This window comes from Bactrocera neohumeralis, chromosome 4, assembly GCF_024586455.1.
Source record: "Bactrocera neohumeralis isolate Rockhampton chromosome 4, APGP_CSIRO_Bneo_wtdbg2-racon-allhic-juicebox.fasta_v2, whole genome shotgun sequence".
NCBI classification, from domain to species: Eukaryota; Metazoa; Arthropoda; class Insecta; order Diptera; family Tephritidae; genus Bactrocera; species Bactrocera neohumeralis.
In genome coordinates, this window is record NC_065921.1 from 56041220 (window position 1) to 56050789 (window position 9570).

A 9570-nucleotide genomic window follows, 5' to 3' on the forward strand; every position below is an offset into this window, starting at 1 on the left:
GAAAAATATTATAAAAGACAAATACCTGAAAATAAAATAAAGATTATTAATACCTGAAAATAAATAATAATTACATTGAAGAAAGATTAATTGTATAAAATGATAATAATATCTGAAAAAAAGATTAATATTAACTGAAAGAATAAAATATATTAAATACAAATAGAATTTACTCTGAAAGCAAAGATTAATTAAATAAAAATAGTGATAAAATCTGAAAAGAAAAAATAATTAAGTAAAAATAATAATAACATCTGAAAGAAAAGATAAATATTATTTGATCAGTTAAAATATAAAATAAACATTTGTTTTCACATATTGCATTGGATTGTGCAGGCCGCCTTAACCGTCCGGTCAATGACCAAACTTTCACCTTTCGTTCAATGACCGGGTACCCGGGTACCCAGGTGGAGCAGATGTAGAAATCGTTAGTATACTAAATAAAATTTTTTTCTGTGTAAGTTGGCTACATGGCATAGGAAATAACTATAAATGGGGACATATTCTATAGTTCTCGTTGAAATAACGAAAGCGGAGTGCCAAGGTCTATGGATATTTAGGTACCTATCCCCTTTCCATTTCGGACGGAAAGAAATAACGAAAGCTGAGTGCCAAGGTCGATGGATATTTAGGTACCTATCCCCTTTCCATTTCGGACGGAAAGAAATAACGAAAGCTGAGTGCCAAGGTCTATGGATATTTAGATATCTATCCCCTTTTCATTTCGGACGGAATGAAATAACGAAAGCTGAGTGCCAAGGTCTTGAGTATATTGATAATTATAACGTATTTTATGTAATATAAATTGTGTATTTTTTTTTTAATAGATGAAGAAATTGCACCCAATAATGAAGATAATGAAGAAGAAGGAGAAGATAAAGACGAAGAAGATGGAGAGGATAAAGATGAAGATGAACAATGTGAAATAGAAGCGACGTTGTTGTTGGACTAAAAGCAAAATATGGCACTCAGTGGGCTGCAACACCACCAAGTGAACATCAAGCTGAGAGACGTAATATTGTGCGAGAAAGATGTGGACCTAATAGAAACACCAACTTGTTGTCTAATCTAGACACATTTAAATTATTTTTCACACCGGAAATGGCTAATATCATTATAAGCCATACTAATAAAAAGGCAATCTCAGCGTATACAGCATGTAATGAAAAAAATCCAGAAAAAAAACAATTAGAGTGGAAAAATCTCGAGCTGCAGGAATTTGATGCATTTTTGGCTATTTTGATAACTTCTGGCGTAAATAATTCAAATACTGATAATGCAAGGGAAATGTGGCAGCCGTATTCATATCCATTATATCGCGCAGCAATGAGTATCAATCGCTTCTGGAATATTATTCGTTTTATTCGATTTGACGATGCCAATACTAAAGCTCAGCGCTTAGAAAGTGAAAAAGCTTCTCCAATACGAGACATTTGGACAATGTTAAATAGTAATTTAGCAACACATTATAAACCAACAGAATACCTAACAATCGACGAGCAACTTTATCCATACCGAGGTCGAACTAGATTCACTCAATATATTCCATCAAAGCCAGCTAAATATGGAATTAAAGTATGGTGGATATGTGATGCGGAAAATTCGTATCCACTTACTGGACAGCTTTACACTGGGAAATCGAAAGATGGGCGTGAGAAAATGTTGGTGAAAGAGTTGTTAAAGACTTGGTGGCACCATATAAAGGATCCGGTAGAAACATTACAATGGATAATTTCTTCACAACTCTGCCACTAGCAAAATTTTTATTATCTTGGAACTTGACGATTGTTGGTACTCTGAAGAAAAATAAAGCATACATTCCACCAGCAATGGTTGTTTCAAAAACTCGAGAAGAATTATCCACTGTGTTTTGCTTTCATGAAAAAGTAACTCTATGTAGTTATGTGCCAAAAAAAAAAACAAGGTAGTAATTATGCTATCATCAATGCATCACGAAGCAAAAATTAGTGATAGTGCACAGAAAAAACCCGAAATCATCGAGTTTTATAACTGGTCCAAAGCTGGAGTAGACACGATGGATAAAATGCTTGGTAGATATACTACAAAAAGGTCAACTCAACGATGGCCTCTAGCATTTTTTACAACATTCTCGATATTGCCTGCCTTGCAGCATATATTCTGTATTATGAGAATAATAAAATGCTTGTTAAAAAATCGTATGAACGACGCTTATTTTATCGGCAATTGGGCAGAGAGCTGTGTACTCCATTTGTTGAAAATCGTGCGAATAATGCACAAATTATGAGGCATTTCTCAACGAAAGTGGCGATTGAATCTCTTCTTGGTCGAGCTGTCAATCTAAATGTACAGCCAACATCATCTGTATCATTGAGATCTCAGAAGCAGCGCGATTCAACTGGAAGGAAAAAGATTACTGGTGTATGCTATGAATGTCTTCACAGTGAATTCAAAAAACGTCGCAAAACTAGAAAAATATGTTCAGTATGTGAGAAACCTATTTGTGATGAACACTGTATTACAACCACGACATGTGAAGGATGTACAGAATAATTTAATACACTTTAATTGTTATATAGCACTGTATCATAATAAATACAGCAATATAAATAAACAAATAATAAGAAAATAGAAAATAATATTACTGAAATACATTTAATATTAATTATTAAATAATTAAAAACGGAGTTATTTTGTTCTTACTAACTATTTTTTTCTCAGCGGGTACCCGGGTACCTGGTTATTGAACGGAGGGGGTATCAAGTTTGATAGCTAATAACTTTTATTAAATAGTTGATTCTAAAAAGTTTTGATGAAAAATGGGTGTTAAATAACTTTAATTTTGGGGATCCAGGCGGCCCCCCCTTTTGAGGAGAAGTTAAGAAAAATTGACATGTAAATTGAAATGGATACCCGGGTACCCGGTCATGGACCGGACAGTTAAACGCATAGAATACATACTTATGTACATATGTATTTATTTTTGCGTATTATATTGGACTGCGCAGTCCAATTTCAAAGTACACACACTTTTTTCACATACTTACTTAACAATTGATATTTGCCGCTTCTGATGATATAGCTGCTGCTGCTACTTCCAATTTCCAATGCTATAAAAATACATGAATTTATTATTTTCAAAATATTGTTAAAAAATCACACAAAATTCATTTACTTACCTTCTTGTTGTACGAGCCTCCTTTACGATGGTACGATCACGAGCGACATGCGTCTTTTAATCGTTTTTTTATTACCCTTCTTGGGATTTTATATTGTCACTACCCAGACAGCATTGAGTTGATTGTATGGTGATTTACGTATCATTATTGATTGTTCTTGGTGATTGTTTTTCGATAAATTTGCCGTTTACAATAACAAAATGTACAAGTATCAAAAAACGCTCAACAAGTTGATTAAATATCAATTGTGTTGTTTCGTGATCCCGTTATGAGTGTACAGTTAACAACATCAAAATATTTCTTTTTGTGACAAAATAATACATGCATTCCTCACTTCAATATAGTTCATCTCCAAAGCAACAGCTCTCTAGTACGTGAAATAAATAAAATAAAACATAATTTTAAAGTAATTAATTAAAATAGCTTAATAATTCAGTCTGGAAGTGGATTTTATTTCACACCACAAATTAACTGATTGACATCATGAGCTCTATAAATAATTATGGATATGAACCTAACAGCAGCCAAATAATATGTAAGTCCAAATAAAACACTTTAAATTTTCTTTATTTTTATTTAACTTTATGTTTTTCAGATCAAAATCTAGACAGCACAGATCAACAGTCTCTTAAAAATTTAATAGCGGAGTTGACGATGGAAGTGCGGGCTTTAAAGACAGAAGTGAAGGAGCTAAAGGAAGAAAACAAAATAAATTTGTTGAAGCTGACAGAGGAAGTTATTGCGGTCAAATTGGAAAACAGGGGAAAACCCTCTGAAAGTCAAAGCCCAGAATTCGACCAACTACCATTTTACCATAAGAAGGATCTTGACGATTTCGAAGCACAGCTTTTACAAAAACCTGAGTTGTTGAAGAAATTTGTATGTATAATGCTTATGTTGCTTTTACCAGTTACAAATGTATAACAAAGAATTATTTATAGAAACTGTATATTAAGAAGGCTGGGGGTGAAGCGTCAACCCCTTTTCTAAGAGCAGCAATCAGGCGTATTTTTTCAGACGAGTTGGCAATGTCTTTTTCGTGGAGGGGCACGGCAGAAAAGCCAAGCGCGGAAAAATGTTTAGTTACAACAATAATAAAAAGTAATATTATTTTATATTGTATTAATTCTTTTAACAATAACTACATTTCTTTCCTCTTTCTTTAGATATTTGCCATGAATTTTTCAAGTGGACGAAAAAGCCGTTAGATCAACGCTACAAAAACATTTCGTTTATGCAAACGAAAGAGTAAAAAAACGCCGTCTACCTTTGTCTGAAAATAAATGATTGTATTGAGCTGTAAGGAAAAACATGTTAATGAATTAATTTAAAATATAAATAAATTTGAATTTAAAAATAAACCAAAAAATGAATATTGATTAATAAGATGACTGAAAGAAAACTGATTGGAAAAAACAATCGAAATTTATAATAAAATGACTAAATATTGACTGAAAATTGACTAGAAATTCATTAAGAAATGGCTGGAAAAAACAATCGAAATTTATAATAAAATGACTGGAAATTGACTGGAAATTGACCCTGAAAATGACTCAATCAAAATCATTCAATTTTGTTCGACCATTTTCTCCCGAGGGAACAGTCAATTTACAATGAATATTGATATAGAAATTGACTGTTTTCTATCAATTTTTCTATTGAAAATTAGTAATTTTCCATTAAAAATTGATAGTAAATGCTGGCTGGGTTAAGAGAGTTTTAAAATTGTATATAAGCCAGGAAAATATCAAAATAAAGTTAGAATGAAATAATTCTCAGCTCAGTGAAGGTCTTTTCATTTCCCCCCACCAGTGGTAAGGTTTGACAAAATCTTCATTGAGTTTTAAAACTTTTTGGTCCTAGCGAGTCGGAGTACGCCTCTCAATCCCTTCCTACAAAGAGAGAATCTCAAGAGGCCGAGTTCCCAGATGGCCATGTTTATAATGGGCACCCCACATTCAATGTGCTGGCTTCAATGTTGCAACAGTATCGCTTTTTGGTTTTTGTAACACAAATTCGGAAACGCCGCATCACACTTATCTCTCACTCTTTTTACAGCGTAAAACTCGACACATTTTTGCTACGCCGTCTATTTGATGAGTTGTTGCTTGCTTACCGTCGAGCATACGCGTACGCGCTTATAAACTATGTATATGGTTGCATTATTTTTTTCGAACTCGGTGCAATATAGTTGCACCCCGTCTGTTTTAACTACGATTTTTATAGCAACAATTTGATTAACAGATTTGATTACAAATACGTGGTGAGAACGGTAAGAGGGACACAAAACGTTGCGCCAGTCATCTTTATATTTGCAAACAAAAATAAAGTTTTTTTTTCGTTTTTAGGGGGTGACACGATGACATGCACGTGTCGAAATTGCGAAATATCATTGCTCACAGTGGAAATGACAGGAAAGTGATAGTATATCGTCAATTTTGAAGTGGCGGGAGGTGGCTGGTGCCGAAAAAGTAAGCAACAACCTCTGAAACGGGTGTTGACAGGTGTGGTAACGCTCAAACTGGTGTTATATTTATGAGCTTAAAGCGAGATAAATTCGAGCCACTATAAATATTCGCCCCAATCCAACACATCCACTGATATAGTGATTGACAAAAAAGAGCAAAGCAAATGTGTGAAGCTATTTATGCCAACAACTGGCAAATTATCACATACATTTTCACACAACCAAAAAAATTAAAAAAAACTATATGAGAAATCTACGCCATGCGACAGAAAGTCGAGAACTACGAAAACATAACCAACCAACGAACAATAGTTACGTTTCCATTTGCGGTTTCCTACAGACAGACAGCGATTGGATTGCCGAATATTCAAGTATCTGCGTATCTTCAACTTTCTGCTCATAAACTCATTTGTTAAAATACTCTTATCTATGCTGGCATGACTGTCAGTGACATCTGAGCCAAATGTCACATCAAAATAATCATTAGTGTTTAATATATGCTTGCCTTTTTGAAATACGTAAAGTGCTTTCGGTGAGTTAAATTATTCAACAAAGATGCCGAAACATTCAGAATAAAAAAAGGGGGAAATTCAGTTGGAAAAGCCTTCGGTGATAATCATTTGACTCGAAGAATTATTTTTGATTGGAGCAAATTATTCGAAGAGGGTCCAGAACGCGGTGACCAGTAGCATGTCTGTCAATATCAACTGATGATAAACACGTCAATAAAAAAAAGAAATTGGTGCTTGCGAATCAACGATTAAGACTTAGATATCTTACTGGCGTAGTGGAAATATCGGAAAGCTCAGTGAAAAGCATTTCGAAAGTACATTTGGATATAAAAAAGTTCACGGTGGGTGTCAAAATCACTAAACCGACGGGGCATTTTTTTATTTCCTTTTTATTACTTTTTGTTTTCAATTTGTTCATGCATTGCGCTAATTGCATTACTGTCACAGCTGGTGGAGAGCCAGCTGCAAACAAGCAACAAACAGGCAGCAAACAAGCTGACACTGAGAGACGTCAATTAAAGTACATATGCCCAATCGAACACATGTATTTAAATGTATAAATGTAGGTGTGTGTTAGTGCAGTGGTGGTGGCAATGCAACAAATGCGGAACTTTGGAAATATTCCGGAGTGCAGATAAGATATTACGAACTGTTTGTAAATTCTGCAGAAATTAAAAAAAACAAAACATGTTCATGTAAATATATTGGAAAAGGTAAGTATATATAAAAAATTAAACCGACATATGCAAATTTAAACAAGAATACATACATATCTAAACCGCATCACAAAACCTTGAAAACCGTGCAAACCTTACCAGCTGGAGTCTTCTCCTTAATTGGCGTAGACACCACTTACGCGATTATAGCCGAGTTAACAACAGCGCGCCAGTCGTTTCTACTTTTCACTACGTGGCGCCAATTGGAAATTCCAAGCGTAGCCAGGTCCTTCTCCACCTGGTCCTTCCAACGGAGTGGAGGTCTTCCTCTTCGTCTGTTTCGTACTTTCAGAGCTGGAGTGTTTTCGTCCATTCGGACAACATGACCTAGCCAGCGTAGCCGCTGTCTTTCAATTCGCTGAACTATGTCAATGTCGTCATATATCTCGTACAGCTCATCGTTCCATCGAATGCGATATTCACCGCGGCCAATGCGCAAAGGACCATAAATCTTTCGCAGAATTTTTCTCTCGAAAACTCTCAACATCGACTCATCAGTTGATGTCATCGTCCAAGCCTCTGCATCATATAGCAGGACGGGAATTATGAGCGACTTATAGAGTTTAGCTTTTGTTCGTCGAGACAGGACTTTACTTTTCAATTGCCTACTCAGTCCGAAGTAGCACCTGTTGGCAAGAGTTATTCTGCGTTGGATTTTCAGGCGGCCATTGTTGGTGGTGTTTATGCTGGTTCCCAAATATACGAAACTATCTACAACTTCAAAGTTATGATTGTCAACAGTGACGTGAGAGCCAAGTCGCGAATGTGACGACTGTTTGTATGATGACAGGAGATATTTCGTTTTGCCCTCGTTCACTACTAGACCCATTTGCTTTGCTTCCTTGTCCAGAACTAACGGCGCGGGTGTTGAGGCCGATGATATCAATATCATCTGCATACGCCAGCAGCTGTACACTCTTATAAAAGATTGTGCCTGCTCGATTCAGTTCTGCAGCTCGAATTATTTTCTCCAGCAGCAGGTTGAAGAAGTCGCACGATAGGGAGTCGCCTTGTCTGAAACCTCGTTTGGTATCAAACGGTTTGGAGAGGTCCTTCCCGATCCTGACGGAGCTTTTCGTGTTGCTCAACGTCAGCTTACACAGCCGTATTAGTTTGCAGAGATACCAAATCCAGACATCGCGGCATAAAGGCAGCTCCTTCTCGTGCTGACAAAAGCTACTTTGAAATCGACGAAGAGGTGGTGTGTGTCGATTCTTCTTTCACGGGTCTTTTCGAAGATTTGGCGCATGGTGAATATCTGGTCGGTTGTTGATTTGCCAGGTCTAAAGCCACACTGTTAAGGCCCAATCAGTTTGTTGACGGTGGGCTTCAATCATTCACACAATACATTCGATAGAACCTTATACGCGATGTTGAGGAGGCTAATCCCACGGTAGTTAGCGCAGATTGTGGGGTCTCCCTTGTTATGGATTGGGCATAGCACACTTAAATTCCAATCGTTGGGCATGCTTTCGTCCGACCATATTTTACAAAGAAGCTGATGCAGCTTATCAGTTCTTCGCCGCCGTGTTTGAATAGCTCGGCCGGTAATCCGTCGGCCCCTGCCGTTTTGTTGTTCTTCAGGAGGGCAATTGCTATTCGAAATTCTTCATGGTCGGGTAATGGATCGTCTGCCCCATCGTCATCGATTGGGGAATCGGGTTCACCTTCTCCTGGTGTTGTGCGTTCACTGCCATTCAGCAGCCTGGAGAAGTGTTCCCTCCATAATCTAAGTATGCTCTGGGCATCGGTGACTAGATCACCTTTGGGGGTTCTACAAGAGTATGCTCCGGTCTTGAAACCTTCTGTAAGCTGCCGCATTATTTCGTAGAATTTTCGAGCATTACCCCTGTCGGCCAGCTTATCAAGCTCTCCGTACTCACGCATTTTGGCCTCTTTCTTTTAATGTCTGCAAATGCGTCTCGCTTCCCTCTTCAACTCTCGGTATCTATCCCATCCCGCACGTGTTGTGGTCGATCGTAACGTTGAGAGGTAGGCAGCCTGTTTTCTCTCCGCTGCGACACGGCACTCCTCGTCGTACCAGCAGTTCTTTTGCACTTTCCGAAAACCAATGGTTTCGGAAGCAGCTGTACGTAAGGAGTTTGAAATGCCGTCCCACAGTTCCCTTATACCGAGTTGTTGACGAGTGCTCTCAGAGAGGAGGAGTGCAAGCCGAGTTGAAAATCGTTGGGCTGTCTGTAGTGATTGCAGCTTCTCGACGTCGAACCTTCCTTGTGTTTGTTGAAGTACACTTTTTACTGCACATCGGCGGGTGCAAATCTTGGTTGCAACAAGATAGTTGACCGAGTCGATGTTAGGACCTCGGAGCGTACGCACGTCTAGAACACTGGAGATGTGTCTTCCGTCTATCACAACATGATAGATCTGGTTGGTAGTTTTTCCATCCGAAGACAGCTTGCTAGCTTGATGTATTTTTTTGTGCTGGAATCGGGTACTACAGATAAGCATATTTAATATAAATAAGTCGATCAGCCTCAACCCATTTGGGGATGTTGCGTCGTGGAGGCTGAATTTACCGACCGTAGCGTCAAATGTACCTTCTTTGCACACCCTGACGTTAAAGTCGCCAAGCACGATTTTGACATCGTGGCGGGGGCAGCTCTCATAGGCGCGCTCCAAGCGCTCATAGAAGGCATCTTTTGCATCGCCCTTCTCTTCCGTCGGAGCGTGGGCACAATTCAGCGATATTTTGAAGA

At 37.7% G+C, this 9570-nt stretch overlaps 1 protein-coding gene across 1 annotated transcript; it reads left to right on the forward strand.

Annotated features, from left to right (window-relative positions):
• The first annotated feature begins 3605 nt into the window (after positions 1-3605).
• LOC126755776 (uncharacterized) lies at positions 3606-4082 on the forward strand. The gene is made up of 2 exons (XM_050468509.1): positions 3606-3693; positions 3754-4082. The coding sequence occupies exons 1-2, from the start codon at positions 3642-3644 to the stop codon at positions 4080-4082; spliced, it is 381 nt and encodes a 126-aa protein (XP_050324466.1). The 5' UTR covers positions 3606-3641.
• The last annotated feature ends 5488 nt before the right edge of the window (positions 4083-9570 follow it).

Coding starts and splice junctions, on each gene's coding strand:
- LOC126755776 (XM_050468509.1), top strand. CDS start 3,642: ATGAGCTCTATAAATAATTATGGATATGAACCTAACAGCAGCCAAATA. Junction 3,694..3,753: donor TAACAGCAGCCAAATAATAT/GTAAGTCCAAAT, acceptor TATGTTTTTCAG/ATCAAAATCTAGACAGCACA.